The sequence below is a fragment of the Drosophila miranda genome, chromosome 2, assembly GCF_003369915.1.
Source record: "Drosophila miranda strain MSH22 chromosome 2, D.miranda_PacBio2.1, whole genome shotgun sequence".
NCBI classification, from domain to species: Eukaryota; Metazoa; Arthropoda; class Insecta; order Diptera; family Drosophilidae; genus Drosophila; species Drosophila miranda.
Window position 1 is genome coordinate 30686653 of NC_046675.1, and position 24531 is coordinate 30711183.

At 40.5% G+C, this 24531-nt stretch overlaps 1 protein-coding gene across 3 annotated transcripts in view; it reads left to right on the plus strand.

Annotated features, from left to right (window-relative positions):
- Nucleotides 1–24531, plus strand: part of LOC108156572 — a 220604-nt gene that overhangs the window by 152152 nt on the left and 43921 nt on the right. For all 3 annotated transcript variants that reach the window (XM_033388648.1, XM_017288106.2, XM_033388649.1), the window contains 4 exons: nucleotides 17883–18006; nucleotides 18082–18205; nucleotides 18273–18357; nucleotides 19388–19498. In XM_033388648.1, coding sequence (XP_033244539.1) covers nucleotides 17883–18006; nucleotides 18082–18205; nucleotides 18273–18357; nucleotides 19388–19498 — 444 coding nt within the window. The remainder of the gene's footprint in view (nucleotides 1–17882; nucleotides 18007–18081; nucleotides 18206–18272; nucleotides 18358–19387; nucleotides 19499–24531) is intronic.

Sequence of the window (24531 nt, forward strand, 5' to 3'; positions counted from 1 at the left end):
GCTGACAGTTGGGCAAAGCATAATTTTTAATCTGGCCAAAGCAAACATTGTTACATATGCCGCACACACACACACCCACACACACTCAAAAAGACCGAAAGGAGATTGGGAGAGTGTGTGGCAGAGGGCGGACTCTGGCACCTGAAACGTGGCTTTTAGCTTGATTGTTGATGGCGACAGCAACGACAGCAACGACAGCAACGACAGCAAAAAACAGACACAACCGAAAATTATGTTTATTTGGCTTTGTTGCGCATACGCAGCGTATGTTGCATGCCCCCCCGTGCTACGTGACAATATCATTCAGGCCCAAAAAACCACGCCAGCAAAAACGAATACCCGAAATCCCCGAGATCCCCGAAATCGCCGATTCATTGAAGAATTCTAATTAACAATCATTCAAAATCGATTTAACCCGAGGGAAGGTTTTTACCAATTTTCCCATTCATACAACAAATTTTTGACAATTATGAGCGTCATTTTGTGGCGGCAGGTTTATTAATGCTATGCGTGTGTGTGTGTGGCAGATTGGTTGCCCCTGCAGCTGACATTTAATGACCGCACAATCTGCTATTTTGCGGCAGGGAAAAGGCATTTAAAATTCAAGTTCATGGCAGGAAGGACTGACAGACAGAACAGCAGCTGCCACTGACAGGTGGCCACATCACACACACACACACACACACATGAGTCGTGGTTGTCGACCCTCGTCTAGACATGCCTCTGCCTCACTTTAAAAATCCCCAATCAGGCATGACAAATGTGCAGCCGGAGAGACGTTGAACCCTTGCTGTGCTCCTTTGGCTTCTGGTAGAGCTGTTTGCAAATTTCTTAGCACGAAATTAGTCGCCATAAACAAATGGCAAACAGAACGGAACAGAGGGGGGACATGCATTTAGCTGCCTCTAATCGAAAGCAAATAAAATGCATGCCACATACCTGCATGCCATAAACTGTCACTGCCACAGAGGCCCAGACAAACACAGATAGATGGATAGATAGAGGTAGGTAGGGTAGGGAGAGGGGTAGAGGGTCCCCACAGACATTGCCGGATAGACAGCAGTGCCTGGTGGCAGTGCCTGGTGGCATGGCTGGGGGCAGGGCTGCCTTCTGGTTGCATGCCAAGTCCTCGTTTCTCTCGTCCGTGTAGGTTTTACCATAATTTGCCACTCGGTTGTGTGTGGCACACCGAAACCCCTTGCAGGACAAATTAAAATTGTTTACGCAAAACGATATTAACGCTACAGCGAATTGCTTTTAGAGGCGCCCCAAATGTGGGGCAAAAATGGCGAATCAATCTACAAATCAAAAGAAATGAAAAATGCCAAAAGTTTCCCTTGAAAATATCCCCATGGAAAGAGTGGAAAATAATACACACACCCATAAATAACACACAGACACACAGCCAGGATCTGTCGCTAATCCTAGGGCTGTGTGGGGGGTAGAAAAAAGGGATCCCCGTCGGTGGCAGTCGGTGGCATTTTTGGTGTCGTTTACATTGTCAGCGCATGTCGCGCTTTAAATGCTTTGATTTCATTTTTCATTTCGGTTGTGGCACAGAGAGGTCGAGAGAGAGAGGGGGGAGAGAGAGCTTTTCCGGGGACACACACCTGAAAGGAGAGATTGGGTGCTGCTTCTGGCTCAATTCAATCACAAGCTACTTACAGACAAAGCCATTATTCCTGGCCCTGTGTGTGTGTGTGTGTGTGTGTTCGTGGAAAATTTGTAGCATACTTTCCCGGGCAGAAGAACCCTTGGAATGCCTCGTTGTGTGTGTGTGTGTGTGTGCCATAAATAATCCAATTGAAGACTTTGGAGACAAAGGATACACATATCAGGCAGGCTCCTATAAACAATCAGGAAGTAAGCTCTGGCTCTGGCTCTGCGCCTGTGGTTGTGGTAAATAAGCAGGATTAAGGATGCTTAAAAGCAAGACACTCTCTCTCTCTGCTTACAAATTAAACGAACAGCGAGGCATCGAGGTGCCAGAACCTGCCACAATTTGAATCCCAGTTGCCCCCAAAAATAAGTGCAAAATAAACTAAGAAACGGTAAACATGCCTGTCTCTGCTTTAAGGAGGGTAGAAAATCGTTTATTTAGTTAGTCGGCCAAGTGATTTTCCTGGGCGCTAATGCCCCGCCCCCCCCAAAAAAAGGGAGAAGAAGGGGCCTGGGGTTCCAGGAACAAACAACAGGCACAAATTGTCGTTTCGCGCTTCAGTTGAGCAGCCAGCAAGCAGTAGGAGCCGCTTAAAGCCCAGAGTCAACACAAAGCAAGACAAAAAATGGGTAAGCCCCCCACCCCCGACCCTCAAAAAACCTGCTGCTGGCATTCCTTGAAGCCCACAAAAACCAAAGGAAAACCCAACGCCCACCGTCCCGCATTAAATTGTGTAAATTTTTCTCATGCCTGAGCAAAAAGCGTAAAAGAAAAAAAACACTAAGCATCTTAGGCATTTTTCGGCCAGGCTTTTAAAGATGTGCCCTTAACGGCCCGGCCCCGCCCCGGCCCCCTACCTTTCATATCTCTCTCTCTGTCTCTTTCGGTGGCTTTTTTTCACCTTCTCAAATTGTTTTCGGGTTTTTATTTTCATTTTATTTATTTACTTGTGTGTTCAAAGAGAGCCAGAGAGCGTGTGGGGTAGTGGGGCAGTGGGGTAGTGCCTCTCTCCTCTTCTGTTGGCCCTGGCTGATTGAATTTTCCAAGCGAGTAATTTTTAAATTGTGCTCTGGTCAGAAGAGAAGATAATTCAATTTTAGTGTTTAGGTTTCTATTACCAGAAGCGAGCGGGCACTGGTTCGCTGGAAAAGTTTCCTTGTGGCCTGTGGTTTCCTTTTTGGACAAAGACAAAGAGAGGGCGAGAGAGTGAGAGAGAGAGAGAGAGTCAGTCCATTTACATTGCAACTTTATGATCCGATCTGAATTTTCTACAGGGTGACGGGGGGAGAGAGAGCAAACAATGGGTTGGAAAATCAGGGCTGGAATAGGGGTTTTTGTACGAGTATTTATACTACCAGTAAATACTAAAAAAAACCGAAAAAAATTCTGGAAACTTACAGAAAAAATACTTAGAAAATATCTATAAAATACAAAGCAAATACTAGAAAAATACCAAAATGCTACTGGAATTTACTAAAGGTAAAATAGAAAATAAAATTAGAAAATGACAGAAAACAATACTACGAAAATATTTCTAAAATACTAAAACAATGCCAAAAAATACTAAGAATACTGCTACTAGAAAGTACTAAAGGTACTTATTGTATTTTAAATGGTATTTGGTATTCTCTTTTCGTAATATTTTTTTCTATTTATCTAGAATTTTTTTCAATTTTTCAGTATTAATTAAGTATACAAAAACAACTAGATAAAACCTGAAAAAAATACAAAAATAACAGAAAAATACTGAAATAGATAATAGAAAATACTAATGGTAGTGTTAAGCATTTTTGGTATTTTTTATGGTACATTTTTTTATTTTCTTATAGTTTTTTGTCGTAGAATTGTTTCCAATATTTTTCTGATCAAAATGATTATTAATCTAGTATTTTTTCTAGTATTTTTCTAGTAATTTTTTTTTGTATTTTTGGCTAGTTTTTAGTATTTTTAAAGTGTACAGTATTTTTTGTTTTTATTTAAGAGTATATATCTTTTTTATTGCTGGTATTTAACGAGTATTTTTTCTGTTTTTTTAAATATTTTTTTGTATTTTCTTTGTTTTATATTCTGGTATTATATTCGTTCCACCCTTATACTTGTAGTAGGGGGTGTACCTGTCATAAAGTAGACCACGCCCCCACGACAACTCCCTGTAAGCACTTCAGTACCCTGTCTCCCCGCTCCCCGCTCCCCGCTCCACGCTCCCCCACATTGCACCATTCACCCTTGCAGCCCCGTTATCGTATGGCCAATCGTTAAATGTCATGTTCAATGCTACGCCTTGCCTTGCCCCCGAAAAATACAGCAGCAGCAGCAGCAGAAGCAGCAGATCCAAAGCACAGACTCATGCGAGCATGCGAGGAAAATGCCACAATTTGTATGCATTATGCTTGCTACGAGTAACAGATACTGCCACACACGATATGTAGCATCCACCGAGAGAGCTACAGACGCACAGAGAGCTACAGAGAGCTTCGGGCTCTCGAGTGCTGGCGTTGTAGCGATTGAAGCAGAAACTAAGCCAAAAATGCCACAAAACATTTACCATATATCATGCATTTTTACGTACACTTTTGGGCCACTTGTGTGTCTCTCTGTCTGTCTGTCTCCCACTATCTCTCTCTCTCTCTCTCCCTCTCCCTCTCTCTCTGTCGTAATTTACACATGCAGTGCAGTGCGGCGCGTACGACTCTTGTGGTTTGCTGCTGCTTTTCCTGCTGTTGCATGGCAGTCCATGGCATTCCGTTTATCTCGGGAAAAGCTCTGCGGGTTAGCTCCTGGCTTCAACTTACTTTCTACTCTACCACTGTTCTCTGTGTCCATCTCTCTCTCTATCTCTCTATCCCTTTCTGTACACTCTTTGCTGTAGAGTCCTTTAGTTTTGGTTTTTGGAATACCCTGGGTTTTCCGCGCTACCTGCTTTTCGGAGCGGATTCAAGATTTATCGATTTGTATCTGTGCTTCATTATTGTCCCTCGAGTGTATCTGTGTGTGTGTGTGCACGGGCTTGTATCTCTGTAAGTTAAGCTGTTTATGGGCCTCCTTGGCTGTTGTGCCTCCAAACAATTTAGTGCCAAAATAACCCAAGAAAATACACATTTACTTATTTTTGTGTGTATTTTTTTCGCCTGCTTTTTTCCGCCTTTCTATTTATATTTTTCTTCTATTTCCGTGTATAATATTGATCCTTTTTTTTTGTGTCTTAAATTAAAGGCAACAACCTTTAAGGCCAAGCATTTTAATTAGCCCACTTTATGGCCCAGTGCCTGCTAATGACTGAAATCTAAGAACCAAATGGCACTCCTCCTCCAAGCCACTTGTGGCCCTGCCCTCAACATTCATCTCCAAGTCCTGGCCAACACTTTATTGCCATTCTAGCCAAGGATATGCTACATTCTTTGGACTAGGACTAGGACTTTTTGCAGTGCTTGTAAATTACACTCGAGTGACAGTTAGTCGTCATCAGCTTCAGGAGCGTAAGGACTCCACAGTTCCTACTGCAATGCCATCTACTACAAGTATATTTTCTTATACACTAATTTGTATGTGTGTGTGTGTGTGTCCTGAGCCTATCCCCTGCCATCTCTATCTATCTGTGCCTTGTCCTGGTCCTTGCCTTTGGCCCCGACTAAATACTCAGCATGTGACGTGAGTCAAGGACCCAGGTAATACTCTCCTAGTGGAATGTCTTGGTCTTGTTTTTTTTTTGTGTCCTCCCTTTTGTTTGGCCAAACATTTTTTTCTTGTCCTACACTTTAAGCCCCCCCTTTGGCTCCATTATTAAAATGCCCTGATAACAGTTTTTGGCTGCAAGCCGAAAGCCAAACACAGGAGGAGGCGGGACATGCCTTATGGCTGTCTGGACATGTCCTTTATGGTGCGTTGAACTTGTCCTTAGTCCTTTGCATAGTCCTTTGCCTTTGCGCCGCGTTGGCAGAAATCTCTCTCTCTCCCTCTTTTGCAAGGTCAGCTTTGGTTGGCTTTCTCTTTTCTTTCTTTTCGGCAGACCGCACAAAACGTGATAAAGTCAATAACAAAACCAATTTCGTTTGGGCTCTGTCTAAAATTTATAGAAAATATCATAGAAAGCGTTTGTGCCACTCTGCCACACGAAAATTGGCGGTCAATTAAAATTCAGGGATACTCTACACCTCCCCCTGGCAGCATGCAACATCCAAGGGGGCGTATGAGTAATGTGCTGATTGCTTTTGATGTTTTTTTTTTGTCTTTTTTGTCTTGCTTTTGGCTACAACCACAACAAAGTGTTAGAGCCAGGTTAATTGATTCACAGACACCGCAGAGCAGACACCACTCGCACCTAGCACCTCTCACCACCACCCCTACCCCCCCTGGCCCTTCTGCAAGCCCCTCTTTGCCCCCCCTTGACGCCTCGCATGCGTGTGCGTGGTGGAACCTTTTGAAATATTCATGAAATCAATTTTGAGGCAAGCCCTGGACTTCCCCCCAACCCCGAAGGCTGACTAATCTCGCTATGGATCGGGCATATCGTGGAATATATATGTATATACAATGTGCACGTGCATGTGTGTGTGTGTGTGCGGGGCGATTATATCCAAAATATGGCTATGGTTATTACCGGGCAAATGGCTGTGTTTTCGGAGTGGCAAGGACCCTTGCACTTTGCCTTTTTGGCTGGGAAATTTATATTAATTGGAATACACAGAATATTCCCTCTGGCTTGGTGGAAAGCCTATATTCTAACCAATTTAAAGATATTTTTATGCAGATTTTCTTGGGATAAACAGTGTGCCTTTTTCTCTACTGCTGTGGGTATCAATGTCAGGTTTTCTTTAAGACGTTTTTCTTTTGGGGAAATCAATCAGTGAGGAGAGAATATGTATTTATAGAATTTTATAAATATATTTTGTGTTATATTTATGTGTTTTTAAGAGTTTTAAATTGGTTTTTTTTTAGTGGAAATTTAGTAAAAAATAAAATTAATATATACTACTCGTAAATAGCCTAAAATTTCTTTACAAATAATACATAATAATAATAAATAATAATAATAAATAAACAAAATATAAAAATAAATAAATAATAACCCAATTAATTTTTAATACGGAAAGAAATATGCAATAGCCAGAAAAAGTGAAGAATCTATGGAGTTTCCGAATAAAAAAATACCCCAAAGAGGTACCCAAAAGGTGATCCATCTCTTACCCCTCCAAGGAAATTTTTCCTTATCAATTTTCTCCCTTTTTTGTTATCCCAAGAAACCCTTTCATCAATCCAATTCAATTCAATCCCCCTCCGACATAACACCTATTTTTCCAGCAATTAATCAAAGAAAAAAGGCACTACCCCACCCCAGCCCCTAGCTGTTAGCCTTGCAACATCTGTTGCCACATTAGCCCACAAGTTGAGAACCATTTGCCACATCCCTCGTGGATGCTGGCGGCCTTTCAAAGTAGCCTCAGAGGCCCCGATGCCACGCAGCTGCTGCTGCTCGCTGCTGCCTCTGCGGCTAAGCGCAAAATTAAGCAAATTAAAAGCCGCACCGAGAGCAGAGCACAGATGCATAACTTATACATATGTGTGCGTGTGTGCGTCCGTGTGTGTGTGTGTGTGTGGCATGTCCTTTCTATGCCAGCGGATAACGTGCAACAAGCAACAGCAACAACTGAAAACCACAGCCAGCAGCCACACAACCCAAACCCCTCCCCCCTACCCCCCAGCGTCAGGGTCACCTACAGCAAACAAAAAAGTAATGGAGCAAAAAAAAAATATATAAGCTGGAGGAAAATGCCATTGAAAAATGTTCGCTTTTGCCGGCCATTTTCAGATTTTTCATCAAGCTCAGGTTCAGGTCCCCCCCTCCCCACCTCGCATACACATAAAAGCCAGCCCCCCCCCCCCCCCTCCCCTTTCTGTGTGCATGTGGCAGTGGGGGGAATGTGGCGGAGGTGGGGGGGAGGTGATGTTTGTGCTGGTGAAGCGCTGCGAAAAGGCTGCCAAAAACATTTAAATTAAAATTTCTCTATATATATACAGGGCACTCTCTCTATATATATATATATATATATATATCGCGTACATATATATATATTTATACGATTTCAGCGGCAACAAAGGCGTCAGCAGGCACCGAAAATTTCATGGCCTCTCCTGCCGCTTCTGGCATTAACTGTTATGGTGGGCGGAAGGAGGGGCGGGGTGCTCTTTGTAGGCGTGGCCATGTAAGCCGTTTAGCGCTCTTTGATGGGGCAAGCAGCACAAAATTTATGGCATGCTTTTAGGCCGAGGGGCCATCAGCGAAATGAATCGCCGAGGAGACCCCTCCCAGAGAGAGATTCGGAGACAATTGTTCCATAACCAGAAATGCAGGCCAACAAATGACAGTTTAAAGTGTTGCTGCAACACACACACACACACACACACACACACATGAGTGTGGGCCTCCAAAAAGGGTTTCGGCCTGGGGGCGGGGAGCAGGCACTTTGGTTGCATGTTTAATGGCATTTGTTGCTAATCAATGAATAATTTATGTGCCAAGGTTTTGCTTCTACACACACACACACACACACAGCACTAATGCATATGTATTTGGTTGTAAAGCAGTTCTGTGTTCTCCCCCTGCCACAAGGCATGAATATAATATTTATTATTATTTTTATTTATTATTATTTTTTGTATCTATTATTATAATCAAATACAAAACGTTAACAAAATGAAAAAAATTTCTATGTTGCTTTTTTAATAATTTTTTTATTTATTAAAGATTATTTTATTTTTCTTAATATTATTTTATTTATTTATTATTATTTTATTTATTTTTGTTTTATAGATTTTTTTTCTATGTATTTATTATTGTTATATTTGTTGATTTTTATTTTATTACTATTATTTGATTTATTTATTATTATTATTTTTTAATATTTTTTTATGTATTTATTAATATTATATTCATTTATTTTTATATTATTTATTTATTATTGTGTGTGATGTTTTTTTTTTATTTATTAGTTTGTTTTTATTATTATAAAAATATAATTTTTTTTATATTTATTTATTTATTATTGTTTTATTTTTTTAATAGAAAAATAATATTTCGGCCAAAGACGACGACCCAAAACTATTTTAAATAATAGAGAAATTTTTATTTGATGTAATATTTTGTATTATTTTCGCCATTCGAAGGACTAGAAGCTTCTTTATGGTCAGGATTTAGACCTAACGATCTGTAATCTTAGGGATTTTGAAGGCTAGATCTACCAATTTTGTCTGCAAATGTTTGCTGTGACCAAGAGCCAATAAAACAAACTATCTTTTAATGAAAATATATGTGAAAAAAAGGCTGCCATCAGCTTTGTGTATAAGCTAGTTAGTTTCTTGGGTTTTGGAATGATTGAAGCATGATTCCAGATATAGAAAACGGGAACCAGACTCTTGAATACTTTGTTTAATTATTTTATTTTATTTTATTGATAATTTTTGATGGAATAATGACGTAAAGCTTTGCCCAATTTATTCAAAAGATATTTTTGATTGGTTTCTGGGAGTAAAAGATACTTTGAAGTCTTTCAAGAATAACCCTACTTATTTTCTTACTAGATTTTGAAGGATTTCTCACTAAAAATAACTTGCCATCAAAATTATAACCCAATGATAAATTCAAGAGCATAAAGATGTATCTATGTATCTATATATCTATGAGTGTATCTGCTGCTTCGGTTAACGCCTTCAACCATTCAGCCTGCCCCTCTGTGCCCCTGAGTGCATGTGTGTGTGTTGCATGTGCATGTGCATGATCCTCTAAGCCTAAAATGTTGTTACTGGCGTGTGCCCCATTACACACATTCCCGCCTGCCACTTGTTTCGATGCAGGTTGTGTTGCAACTTGATGTTGTACTCGTGTCGCATTTAATATGCGACTTTTAATAGCGCAATTATTATTTGCATGTTGTAATAGGGTTTTTTCTACCCCCCCTCCCCCCTCCCCACCCCAGAGGGAGGGTTGCTCTAAACAGTTGCCAATTCCAGGAATATATATAAGGCCAGGAAAAGTCCAGTGGCAACCCTCTCCGCGGCAAAAAACTTTTCATTAGAATAATGAAAAATGCGGAAAGCCCATGGTGGATTGTATCGATCCGATGTGGCCAAAAACTATTTAGCCATTCAAGTATTCCGGCATTCAACATGCCACTAAAATATTTAACAACGAGTGCCAGAAGGCCCAGACATTAGGCCCCCCTCCCGAAAAGTGTCGCCGCGGGGGGCTGGGGGGGAATAGTCGTACAATTTTCCAGCAATTAATCTTGATACAAGGCCTCTCTTTTCAGGCCACGCAATAAACACGGCCATAATCATAACTAACGCCAAAGAAACTCAACAAATGCTTAGCCCCCGCGTCACACAAAAACTTTTAGACAATAGATAGAGCAAAAGGAGTTGGGGGGAAGCCATGTGTGCTGGCTGGGGGATGGGATATGGCATTTAACCATTAGATAAATGTTGACGAGGTCAATGGGCGACAAGCGGAAGTTATGGCCCTGCGGAAGAGTGGGGCCACCAGGGGCGAACACGTACAAATAAACTCCACAGTCCTGGAGGAGACAGGAGCAGGCAGGCACGAAGGCAGGAAGGCAGGCCAGGAAGATGCTGCCGGCTGCCAGTCAACTTTGGCCCATTAGCAAAAAGAGAGAGAGGGAGAGAAAGAGAGAACCGGTAGGTGAAAAGGGGGGAGCAGAGAGCGTAGGTTCTGGTTTCGCGGTGGGTGTGGGGGGCGGGTGGAACGGGACTTTAGCTGCATTACGTGCCCTGGCCAATAATCTCTGTCAACATCAATTTGCTCAACAGCCGCCCAAGAGCCCAACAGGAAACTAATTAAATGGTGTCCCATAAATTGCACATTAAAGTAAATTTATTGCAGCACCACAACCCCGCCCCTCTAGCCCCACCCCCCTCTACCAGCTTCTGTGCCGAAAACACACGAAATCGAAATTATTGCCAAAGTCTCGTTTAATAAACTTTGTGTGTGTGTGTGTGTGTGTGTGTGTGTGAGGAGGGGGGCAGAACGTGTCGCGATCGTGAGGTGCAACGCGCACCAATTGTGATTTATTTAAAGACTTTGAAGGGGAGCCGGGAGTAGGAGCAGGCGGAGGAGAGGCAGAGCAGGATGGGGCAGGTAAATTTAATCAGGCAAACTTTTTCGGTAATCGTTTGAGACGTGTTACAGGCAAAGAATAGCATATTTCCCATAAACGTGCTCTTAAAATATCTCCTTCTGCCGAAATCAAGGTACCTCTGAATGGATAAAATTGATGTTTCACCCATGGCTCCCTATTGGGAGGCCTCTATTGTTTGTGTATTTGAAGTATAGAAGGTCGGTTGTCCTTGAATGGTAAAACTATCCAATAAAGTATCTATATTTAGGGTTCTTTCTTCATTCTTTCCCATTGAACATCCTCAACAAATCACCTACAATTTATTTATTTATTTATTTGGTCTTCTATTTTATCCTAGTGGTACAGGATTTACTTATACATATTCAAAGCACTGCTGGTAAACAAAAATTATTTTAATTTTATTGTGAACTATTTTTCTTTTTTTTTATACATTTGAAAGCCGGCGAAACCCCCCCCCCCCCCCCCCCATCGTCGGGCAGGCAGAAGAAAAGGGGGCGCCACGAATCGTAGTGGTTGCAGTCACCGCAAAGAAAAAGCTGCAGGAGCTGCTGCACAGGTAGCACAGTGGCGTGTGGAGTGGCAGAAGTGCCAGAATGGAGTCCTTGGCAACGACAGGCAGGCAGCGGGGTGTGGGGGGATCACAACTAAATACAAAAACCACGTGACAATGTGTTCTCTCTTTCTCTCTCTCTCAGAAAAACCCAAAGGGAGGGGGGGGGGGGAGTACCTTCTGTTTGAATGCCAGACATTACTACGGGTGCTGCTGCCACACACAGTGGGGGGGGCGGCAGCCAGTGAAGCAACTTTGTGTCGCATTTGCCACATTCGCAGAATGGCAACCGCAACACTGGTATGCCCCTGGATGTTGCATCAAGCTGTGACGAGCAGCAGCATTCGACAAATGTGGCAGATGCTTCCCAGATAATGGATAACAAGGATAACGATTGATTCGGGATTGAATCAAGGAATGAGGCAAATTTAAAAAATTTGTTTTTTTATTATTCCTTTTAATTTTTTTGTATATTATATTATTATATATTATTTATATTAAAGTTTTTTTATTTATGATTTATTTGAAATTTTTTAAATTTATTTTTTTGTATATCCATTTTATCTAATTTATTATTTTATTTTATTTATTTATTTTTTTTTTTATTTGTACTAAATTTTAGTTTTGTTTGAATTATTATTTTATTTAATTTCTTTTTAAATTTCATTTTCTTTCAATTTATTTTAAAATATTTTTGAATTCAATTTATTTTTGATTTTAAATTTATTTTATTTATTATTTTATTTTAATTTCGTTCATATAATTTTTATTAATTTTAATTTTAATTTTGTATATAATTATATCAATGAAAAATCATAGCAAATTATGGTGAATATGGCATGGAAAAGCATTGAAAAAGACAAAATTGCAGCCAAATGTTTGCATTTTCTTCCGTATAATTTTATTACATTTTCTCTAAGAGCTTTTACACATCTAAACGAACATTCATTCTTAACGTGTTTCCCTCTAAAATTAGTTGGCAGCACTAACTAGCAGCAGCAATAGAAGGCAGGCAGGCAGTCAGGCAGGCAGGCAGGCCAGGACTTGGGTCCTGCCTTCCATCTTCATTTTCGTTTTGTGGTTGCTTCGTTGCCTCCTTTTGATTTGTGGTTTTTGGCCTTAAAACAGGACCTTCTTCCTCTTCTACTTGTTCTTGCTACCTTCTTTTCCGGCTGTTCTTTTTTTTTTGTTGCAACAACAATTTGTGCTAACGATGTCCGTGAGCAATGAAAGAATAATACCAACCAGAATCCACACAATCCTCGAGGAGCACGTGTCTCCAGTGATCCATAAATGGAAGTCTCGTTTCCGTGAAGGATGGCGGGGGGTTGCCTTTGGGGTTACACACATATCTCCATCTCTTTCTTTTGTGTGGCTGCTGATTCGCCAATATTTTTGCTTTTGATTTTTTATGGTTTTTTTTTCCATAGTTATTAATTTTTTCAGAGCAGAGAAAAAAACTTTTGATATTATCATTGCCAAGTGCAGGAAGACTGCAACTGCCTTCAATTGTCCTTCTCTTGCTCCTTTCCCCTTTCCCCCTTCTCGCTCCTTTCCTTTTGTTATTCTTGTGCGAGGGGGAAGGGGGGAGGGGGTGGGGGGTAGCGTTGTATGTGTTATTTTAGCTGTTGTTTCGCGTAGTTGCTCTCGTGTCTTGTTATTCGATTTAACGAAGTGCACCGACATGTGCCACAATTCCCATGCCACACCCTCCCCCCGAAAAGCAGGAGAAACAAAAGGTAACTTTAAGATACTTTGGAATGGGGCTCAACCCATTAAAGTGCGATGCCTCATTCCTTGATTCAATCCCGAATCAATCGTTATCCTTGTTATCCATTATCTGGGAAGCATCTGCCACATTTGTCGAATGCTGCTGCTCGTCACAGCTTGATGCAACATCCAGGGGCATACCAGTGTTGCGGTTGCCATTCTGCGAATGTGGCAAATGCGACACAAAGTTGCTTCACTGGCTGCCGCCCCCCCCACTGTGTGTGGCAGCAGCACCCGTAGTAATGTCTGGCATTCAAACAGAAGGTACTCCCCCCCCCCCCTCCCTTTGGGTTTTTCTGAGAGAGAGAGAAAGAGAGAACACATTGTCACGTGGTTTTTGTATTTAGTTGTGATCCCCCCACACCCCGCTGCCTGCCTGTCGTTGCCAAGGACTCCATTCTGGCACTTCTGCCACTCCACACGCCACTGTGCTACCTGTGCAGCAGCTCCTGCAGCTTTTTCTTTGCGGTGACTGCAACCACTACGATTCGTGGCGCCCCCTTTTCTTCTGCCTGCCCGACGATGGGGGGGGGGGGGGGGGGGGGTTTCGCCGGCTTTCATTGTCCTACAACTTGCTTCAGTTTCCATTTGTTTGTTTGCTGCTTGCCACTCTCTGTGTCTGTGTGTGTGTGTGTGTGTATCTGTGTGAGCTTTCCCCATTGTTTCGTTTGTGTTTGTGTGCGCTGCTTCCTTCTTTTGTTGTTAGGGAAATTGAAATAAATGTATGTGTAAATGCGTCAAAATTAAGTTTATTTCTTCTTGTGTTTGTTTTTTAAATGTCTTTGCCAGTGACAAGTGTCAATTAGAAAAAAGTTCAATTACATTAAAGGAACCAGTGGGGAGTACCCAGAGGGGAAGGGGGTGGGAAAAACTACAAGGCACAGGCACTGGCAGTGGCATCATTGTTATAGGCATCCTTCGCCCACAAATGAGTCAGGAGCAGGCTGAGGGGGGGGGGGGGGGGGGGGGGGGGGGGGGGGGGGGGAAGGACCATGAAGGATCATTGTCAGTGTCGTGGGGGGGGGGGGGGGGGGGGGGGGGGGGGGGGGGAGGGACTGCTGCTGGGGCGCTGCTTTTGTCAGGCAAAACAATGAGGGAATGAGGGCTGGGCCTGACAATAATTGGGATAACTTTTTGGTACGGAACGGCATGGAAGCATGGGCATGACTCTTGAGCACATAATTAAGGCACAAGGAATGTCCCAGAGATGGAACTATAGAATAAATAGAGAGATGCAGGCAGAGAGCGATGTGTAGAGATGTAAATATGGACAAAGTTAAGCGGTTAATGGAGGTACAAGTGGCTTTAGAGTGAGCTTTTGACAGAGAGACAGTTAAGGATACACTCTGAGACAAAGATATGAACCCACTTGTAAATAAATTATACAGATTTTAGGTAAAAATCTAGCGAAATTAAATAGAATTCGATTTTCATTTAAAAATAAATGTATTAAGAAATATAAATGCAGATCATTTTATTTTTTTTATTGTTTTATATTTTTAATTTAGTTTTATATATTTTTTAAAATTTATTTTTAGTATATATATTTAATTTTTTATTATTTTTGGTTTCTAATATTTTTTAAATTATATTAAAATTGTATTTATTTTTATCTATTTTTTGGTTGTATTTACTTTTAATATATACTTTTAAATTTGCATTACTTTAGTAGATTAATATAGTTTTAATTATTATTTTAATCTATTTATATTGTGTTATATTTGTATTTATTTGTAACTATTTTTTTTGCTTTATTTACTTTTAGTATATATTTTAAGACTTTTATTATTTTTGTAGATTATTTATTTATTTTGTTTTATATTTGTAGTAATTTATTTTTATTTTTTTTTTAGTAATTTTTTTTAAAAACTTTCTTTTATCATTCTCTGTAAAAATCTACTCACATAAATATTAAAATTCCAGCTCTGTTTTTCTCTGAGTGCAGTTATTGGCAAATCTTAAGCTCCACAATCAAGAGGCGGCTCCTTCCTAAGGCTGCCTTCCTTCCTTTAAACTGTGTCTCCATCCTGTCCCTGCGTCTCCATCCTGTGGCTGTGACTGTGCTGTAGCGCTGTCCGAGGCCGAGGCTGTGGTCTGTGGTGCTGCACATGACATTGGCATTTCATGGCCTATCTCCTAATGAAATAAAATATTAATTAAGAAACGGCCGTAGACAGTGGACACAGACAGAGCCCAGATCTCTCTCTCTCTCTGTCTGTCGCTTTCATCATTGCTCGGACATTTCGAGCCTGTCGCTGTAATGTTTGGCATGCAATTAAACAAACGATGAATGAATCATTCCACGTCTGGAGACGAGACGCTGTCCGTTCACGTATGGCCGCATGGGCATGGGGCATGGGGCATGGGGACTGGAGCAGACGACACTCGGTGGCATTTATAATTTGATCATTATTTATATTTAAATAGGTCTCCCCTCTACCACCCCCTGCCGTTTCCCCCCTAAAACACATCTGTTGGCTGCTTGTTTTTTTGCTACTGCTATTGGCCCCCCGTTTTGGCCTGGCTAACAACAAATTGAAGGGAAATGATTCCATTTCATGCTAGATTAAACATGTGTCCACATAATTTATCGATTATTTATCATGCGGTGGTCTGTTGTCTGTGTGTACGCTTAGGTTCGCTTTTGTCGTCGACAACGACACAAAGTGGAAGTATAGCCCGAGGCCCTCTCTCCCTCTCTCTGCCTCTGTGGTGTGTGTGTGTGTGTGGGTGGGAGGACTCCTTACGTGTAGGCCTTTTGCGGCCACATTGCGCACACAAGTGCAAAATTAGAAACAAAAGCTCTGCCAAAGGCGTTTACCATCCATCCACTGGGTGCCTGAGAGGCAGTAGGAGGTGCAGACGTGACGCTGGCTATTGCTGCCATTTGTGGCACTTGTCGCTGGCCCCCCAATACCCCAAGGATCTAAGGAATAGATTGGAATGGGGGGGTGGTGTATGTGGAATTAGGAGCCAAAAGTCAGAGCCTTGCTATTTCTGTTAAATTTCTGGCAGTTTTTCCAGGAAAAACTTGCCTTATTTACTAATTTTCACAATGATGGAGGCCTTGAGAAGTTTCTAGATGCTTTAGAAATATATTTTAGAGCAGAAAATACACTCAATTTCGTATGATTTCTGAGAAAAGCCTAGGCAAAGTGTTTTAAGTATCATAAGGAACTGTTTTAGAATGATTCAAGTTCTCTTTTTGTCAGAGAAATATTACTTTTCAATAGAATCGAAAAAACGATCGAAAAATGATTTTAGTTCCAAAATTATAGAAAATAAGTGCATCCGATCTGTCTTATCAGAGTTTAGAGGCTGCTGATGGCTATTTTAAAGCAATACCTACTCAAGTTTTGTAGAAAATAATGAACAGAGGCACAAATCCAACAAGATAACGAAAATGCGCCTGTGAGCATGTGTAAATCTCAAGGTAAAGAGTACAGTTCTGCATAGATTTCACCAGCCCACAAATTGTAACCACAAACACTCTTCAGATAAAAGGAATTTCCACCCAAAGGCCCTGCACTTTTTGCTCTATTTCCAATAGTCTCTGATCCTTTAAAGGATTGCCTCTCCCTTTTGAATATATTTCTAATTCTAGCTCCCTTTTATGGGGTCACTAAAACTCTATCGTTAGAGGGTTTCCCCTGGGTCCATCATTTCACTGACTATATTTTTAGAATCTCTCGTATTTGCTTTTGCTGCCAGAGTTTGCCTTCCTCTATGGTTTTTTCCCTGCCACACGCATTTGCCATTGCATTTTTACCGCATAAACACACACACACACACACACACCGAGAAAAAAAAACAAGGGAGGAGTAGAGGCGTCCGCCAGGAGCATAACACGAAAATGGCGGCCATTTTGTAATCCGCATGTGGCTGGGTAATCACCCCTAAGCCTCGTTTTGCCACTAACCCCTGGCCATCACTCTTTCTCTCTGTACCACTAGCCAGCGTGCCCCTTCCGCCTTCCGCCCCTCACTCGCCTCTCGCCTCTTGCAACGTGTGGCAGATTTTGCCGGGTTTTGCTGTAATTTTTTTTCCCGTGCTGTTTTGTTTTTGCAGCATTATGCGGTGGTCGCCGCCGCACCGCTTGTCGCCGCACCACCTCCTCACCTCTCTCTTTCGCTCGCACTATCTGCCCATCTCCCTCTCTAATTCTCTTCATCTGCCACTCCATTGTCCCACCCCCAATCACCACTCCCCTAGCGTTTGCTGCTCTGATTTTGTTTGTACAATTTTTGGGCTATTTTTGGTTTTGGTTTTCATTTTTCCAGCCGCAGATCGATCGATATTTTAAAGCTTAGCCAAATGGTGCGAATGCAGCGAAGTTGGTCAGATTTTGGCTAATTAGAGAGCGGCCAAAGGGGGCGGAGCGGGTGCCAAGGGGAGTCGGTACTGGGGGTATACCCATTCTGGTTGGTTAGCCAAAAGCTTTACCCGAAATCCGTTGAATGGCTGCCAGAAAATAAGAAAATATTTCATATTTTCGTCTGACAGAAAACAAGTTTATCAGCAAATCTTTACCACTTCATAACTATGGCTGTGTGTGTGTAGGGGGGGCGTAAATGCTTGTTTGTGGGCGTGGAACAATTTATTTCTATATTTGACAAATTGTTGCGGCACCCACTTGAAAATCAATTTGCCAGCACAAAAATTGACTTCACTTCTCCTTTGCCACCAGCCAAAGGCAGAAAGAATTTTTCTTCAACTTTTTCTCAACTCGTTTCTTTTCTCTCTCTATTTTCAGATGGGGAAATCCTGCGTGTTTTGGTGAACAGCTCGGCCGAAATCAAATGCGATGTGGGCTCCAGTCTGCCCGATGACAAAGTCCTTCTGGTTGTCTGGTACAAGAATAATTTACCCATTTACAGGTAGGGTCGAAGCCAAAGTCCTTCTGTATCTGTGCATCTCTATATCTCAATCCTTTTTCCTCTTGTTTTGGACAGCTATGACACACGTGGCGCCCACGCGGGCACTCCATCGCATTGGCGAGACGAGGAGGTCCTCGAGAATCGGGCCGTCTTTCGCACGCACAAGGAGCCAGCGGAATTGACTATAAACCCGGTTAAGGTAAGTCCATTCCATTCCCGGCAAAGCGAGCGGCAACATTGAATTTTATAATTGAAAATTTTCACAGGAGAAGGATGCGGGCAACTTTCGCTGTCGCGTGGACTTCAAGCTATCGCAGACCCGAAACAGCAATGTCAATCTGGAGGTTGTTGGTGCGTATACAAAATACTGATAGGGATGACACATTTGCAAACGATTTTTAAACGATTAAGCGATATTTTAGGGGATATACGGAAAAGGCGGCAAGTTGTGGCTTAAATAAATCGAATTGTTGGGCGTTCGTTCTTGGAATTTATCGATAACACCCTCGCGAAACGATTATTTATGGATAGCTCATTTTTATTTTATTTTTATTTATCGATATACATCAGAAAACGATAGTTTATTGATTGTAATTTATTGAAAGACCAATTTCCATTTTATTGATTGATAATTAAAATGTATGGTGTTTGTCTGAAAGTTTTATCAGCTATCGATAACTTTTATATATTCCAAATTTATATTTAAAAAATATTTATGATATTTTTACTAAACGATACGGATTAGATCGTTTACAATTTATGTGATAAATATGTGCTCGATAGGCAAACAAAAGTAATCGCTTATCGAAATGTTTCAAAATTCAATCTCTAGCCAAATCCGCAGATAATTTTCCCTGATATTCCAGGCGGGGCTTAACAAAGCTCAATGCTTACTTTTCCATTTTCGGTGTATCTCAATCAAACAATTTTCCACTTGAAAAAACACACACAGATATGTATAAATAAATAAATAAATATGTATAGATATTTTCGCAGCCAGAAACAATTATAAAAGCAATTAACATTTGTTTTTTGTGAGAGGGAGAGAGAGAGAGAGAGAGCAAACACGCGTTGCACATAAATTAGCTGAAATGATTTTCTGGTTAGCCACAAAACTTACAATTTATTATTCGAATGCCCATAAATAGTATAATCCACATACACACACACACACATATATATATATATTAAGCAAAACGAATCCTTTGACAGTTGAAAATCTCGGGTAAAAATTGTTTCCGATTTGCGGCTGGCGAATGTCAGAAATCATTGCTGGAAAATCGGAAAAAGGGATTCCCTTTGATTCGTTGCTAAATGATTGTTAATTAAACAAATTAAATGGCATTACCTTTCTGTTTTTGTTTTTGTTCTGTATCTGCAGTGCCACCGATGCAGCCGAATATCTTTAATGAACGCCGCATGAGAATCGATTCGAGGGCTGGACCCTATGAAGAGGGCGGCAGCCTGGAGGTCACCTGCGTCGTCTATGGAGGTAAGCGAGGTCCTTCCTTCCTTCCTTCCTTCCGTCTTCCATCAATAATTAAACTTTTACAAGTGGCTATAAAATAATGAAAACAACAAGCACGCGAATATTATCACAGAATTTTGAATAAAAGAAAAACAATTGAATGGGAATGGAAATGGGAGATGGGGAAAAGCCTTAGGGGCCAAAAGGCATAAATAACAAACAATAAATAAAAAGTTAAGCAAAGAAAAGTAAAGGTTCAATTGTTAGGAAAAGCCAACACAAAAGTCACTGAAAACAGAAGCCAATTGAAGGGAGAGTGGGCCGCGGCAGTGGGGGCTGTGTGGGGGGGACGAAGGCCAAGTCAATTTCTCAAATGTGTCGCCTTACAAAAGGATTAAAAATGGCTGCAAAGAAAGGGCCGCTATAGAAAGAGGCAACAGAGAGGCAGAGGGAAAGAAAGAAAAATGAGTGGGCGAAAGAGAGTGAGAGAGGGGAGACTGTGGGTGGGGAGGGGAGGCAAGGGCCAAACAGTCAACAGGCTTTGTTATCGATGATGATTCCACCTCCTCCTCCTCCTCCTCAAGGCGAAAATCTGACAATAAATATTCACACACACTCAGCAGAGAAAAATAAGTACAGAAAACACTGAGAGAAAATAATGAAAGAATTGTACATTTATTTATAGGATATTTTGTTATTCTGAAAAACTCTTAAAATATGGCGTAAATAATAAATAAACTAATAATTAATAAATAAAATAAACGAATACAAAATAAAATAAAAATCGATAACTAAAAAAATTGAATAAAAAATTTAAAAAATTAATAAAATAATAAATAACAATAATAATAAATATTATTAAATTTAAATTATAGATTAATAAAATACAAACAAAAATTTTAACCCATTTTTGATAACTAAAAAATTACAAATATTTAGACACAAAAATTTTTAAATTTTTGATTACCCATTTTCATTTTTTAAGAATATTTTTAAACTTAAACGATTAAGTAAAACAAAAAAATTCAATAATTATTAATGAAATATTTAGTAAGTATTCTTAAGAAGTAACAAGATGTATTTTATTTTGGCTATAAAATAGCAAATTTTTCAATTGCATTTTGTTAGATTTTCAGGGGTTTTTTTTTGTTATTTATTTTGTATTTATTTATTATTTTTTATTTTTTAGTCATTATTCGAAGTCACAACAATATTTAAATTGTTTTAGACCTCAATTTTCTATAAAAACCAGACCAAAAATATACTTTAAATATATAACAAATATTTTGTAGATTTTTTTTTTTATATTTTAGATTTTTATACATTTTTATCACATTTTCTCCCTTATTTTTCCCTTCTCTTTTTTGTTTGTTTATTGTTCATATTTTTCTCAGTGTACACCCGCACACACACACACCACGATTACGAGTACGACTACGGCCAACCCACTCTCTCTTCATACCCGGGAGTCAATTGCTGTTAATGAAAACCAAAATAAAGATTAAATGAAAGAATAAAATGACAGAACCGAAGGACCCCCCAGCCCCAGCCCCAGCTCCAGTCCCAGTCGAAAGAAATGCGAGGCTGGAACCGACAGAACCCTAGCCACAGGACAAGCTATATGTCCTGCTGCTCTTCTATAAAAAAACAACAACAGCAACAACAGTGCCCGACATAAGTATGTCACAGCAATCGCGTGCTTTATCGCTGCTGCTGCTGCTGCTGCGTACTCCTTTTGTTTCGTTTGTGTGGTGGAATGGGGGGGGGGTGTGGGGAGTGGGTGTTTTTTTCGGGGGTTAAAGCGGAAGCGAAACCACTTTGAATGGTTTGACATGTCAACGTTGACATAAAATAAATCACCGAGCAACGGAGCAATGGAGGAGACCCCGAAGCAGAGCCAGGGCCCAAGCCAGGAGCCAGGAGCCAGGAGTCAGAGGAAACTGCACTTGAAACTGCCTTGGCAAACTGTTAACTGCTTCTGGTTCTGGCCGGCCAGTAGTTGCCTGGGCGTTTACAAGTGGGGAAAAGCATGTGGGGGGGTGGGCACTCAAAATGTTGTATGTGCCAATTAAATGGGGGCAAGGAGAATGTTGCAAATGTACAAATGTGAATACATGCTACATGCGGAGTCGTTGACAAGGCAAAAAACGGAAGGGTGGGAGGGGGTACAGGGGGAAATGTAAAAGGAAAAGCAATTGGAATAGTGCCCGATGGGCCAAGAGAGGGGAGGGGGGGGAGTGGTGTGTGTTGCAAGGGCTGACATTTTAAACAGGCAACAAATTGGAAGACCCTACTCCTGCCCTACGGCTAATACCCAGTGATATCTCAATTATGTCTCAATCCCCCGCCAGAAAATTGTGTAAAATTGGAAAATTGAAAAGCCTTACGGAGGAGGTGGTGGGCTAAATCTTAAACAGTGGGCGGAAATGAATTACCAGCAAAGGCCTGACATTATGCCTAATCCTAGTCTGATGCCTGTCTCACTCTGTGGTCTTTGGGTCTTTGGGCATTCAACATGCAACATGCAATGTCCATTACAGAAAGTGCAATACTGTGGCCAAAACAAAAAGACAGAACGGAGAGAGTAGACCCATAAAGTGGCTGCAAAAAGTTGCCACTTAAACAAGTGCAATCAGCAGAAAGTAAGTCAAAAAGGAGGCAGCAGCAGCAGCAGGAAGCGGCTGTGGCTGTGGCTGTGGCAGTGGCAGCCGAGTGCTGCACGACAGATGGAAATGGCCAAGAATAGGTGGTGGAGGAGGAGGTGGCCGATGGTGGGGTTTTGGCCTTAAGAGTGTGCGAAATATCGGCCAAGGAGCTGTAAATTTTATTGCAGATGGAAGGGGTTTCTATTGCAAATGAACGCGACACGCCATGGACACAAAGAGAGTAAGAGGGAGAGAGAGACAGAGAGAGAAGAAATAAAGTTATAAACCAAAAAAACAACAGCCAGAGGTGGCAGCAGGCACACAGTCTGTGTGGGTTGTAAAAATTACCAATCTACAAAAGGGACTCGACTCCGTCGCTCCCAAAATCATAAAGAATATACACATTTTTCGGGGGCGGTTGGGGAGGGGGATGGTTGGACTAAGGGGCAGCCATTGTGCGGTGGGTGTTTGGGGGCTTGGGGGTTGGGTTTATGTGGCCACTAATGCATAATATTCAACGTTGCCGTTCTTTTGCACGTCATGAATTTTACACGCGGCTTCTAGGACCCATTCTAGCCATTGCTTTTCGCGCTCCCTGGAGCATATACTGACTGGAGTATTGAAAGCACCAGAGGAAAACATTAAAGAAGCAGGGCAGGAGGGCAACCATAGCGAATATTTTGGTACCCTTTTGTTGGCTTTTGTATGGGCCATTAAAATAAAGAGAATAGAAGGTACAATAAATAAGAAAATATATAGAAAATACATATGAAGAAGGCAGTGGCTCTACATATCCCTAAGATACTTAATGATATCCATCCCATTGTCCATCAGTCAGTCCTTGAGGTTAGGCTTTAGGCAAGAACAACTACTACTAAAAGAAGGGAAGGCTATGAGAAATCGGTAATCAAAGGTCAAGAGATACTCCAATAGTCGAAGAAATACTAGAAGAAAAGGCTTCATACCTTAAGAGTTTCAGACGCTAACTTTAAGATCTAATCTCTGGATCGTCTCTCCTTTCAATCTCTCACCAAAAACCCAATATACCCTCTACTATATATCCCTGAATGCATATCCAGCAAAACTAAAAAGTGTGCTAGAAATGGCTTTCTCTTACTCTCTCCATCTTTCTCCACTATTCGGGGGTGTGGGTGTGTGTCAAACGGAAGTGCAGGCGTTTTCCGCCTTTGGCCCAAAGTGAACGTTGGCCATATTGTTATGGCTGTTGCTGTTGTAAGGCAGGTTGTAGCCGGCTACAAAATTGTATGCATTTTTTATATTTTTTCGCTCCCACACTCTTTTTTTTTGCCTGTTTGTTGCTATTATTATTATTATTATTATTATTACTCCACTTTTTGTTGTTGTTGTGGCACATTTCAAAGCAGGAAAGTGCAACACAAAAGGGGAGTCCCCTTTGCAGCAAACAAGTTATTTACAAGAAGGAAAAAATGGTGGATGGGGAAAGTGCAAGGGGTACTTGCTATGTGGCAAAGTGGCAAGTCTTCTATGCCACAACATTTCGCATAATACCAAGGCTCATTTATATTTCATTTATTGCCACATTGCCTTCAAATGAAAGCATTTTGTGGCGGTGGCGGTGGCGGTGGCAGTGGCACTTTGAAAGAATAGAATTAGACACGAAACCACGACAGAGGAAGGCGACTTTTCATAGAGAACTTTTCTAAAGCTCTTAAATAAAAAAGGAATGAAAAATCATTTATCATGATATTTACCAGCAGTATTTTTGGTATTTATTGGGTATTTATTTTGTTTATTTTTTGCATTTATTTGGAATTTATTGGATATTTAATATGTATTTAATTGGTATTTATTACGTTTTTATTTGGTATTTATTGTTTTTTTTTTAGTATTAATTACGTTTTTATTATCTATTTAGTTTGGTATTTATTTGGTACTTCTGTATTTATTTGGTATATTTTCGGTATTTATTTGCTACTTATTTTATAGCTATTTGGTATTTATTTGGCATTTATTACGTATTTATTTTGTTTGTTATTAAGTATTCATTATTTATTTATTTTGGTATTTATTTGTTATTTAATATGTATTTATTTGGTATTTAACATGTATTTATTTTTTATTTATTATTTATTTACGTTGGTATTTATTATGTATTTATTTTGATATTTTTTTATATTTATTTGGTGTTTTTTGTATTTATTTGATATTTGTTATTTATTTATTTGGTATTTATTCTGAATTAATTTGGGGTTCATTAATCTATGAGTTTCTTCTCGGTAGGGGTTTATGCCCTATGGATATTTATTCTTCGAGTGCTCCAACCTTCAGTCAATCGAAAACTCTCCTCAAATGTTCTGTAAAATATTCTTAAATTCTTATTTAAACCACGAACCTGCCAGCTTTTTCTCCCTTTAAAAAGAACAACAAATG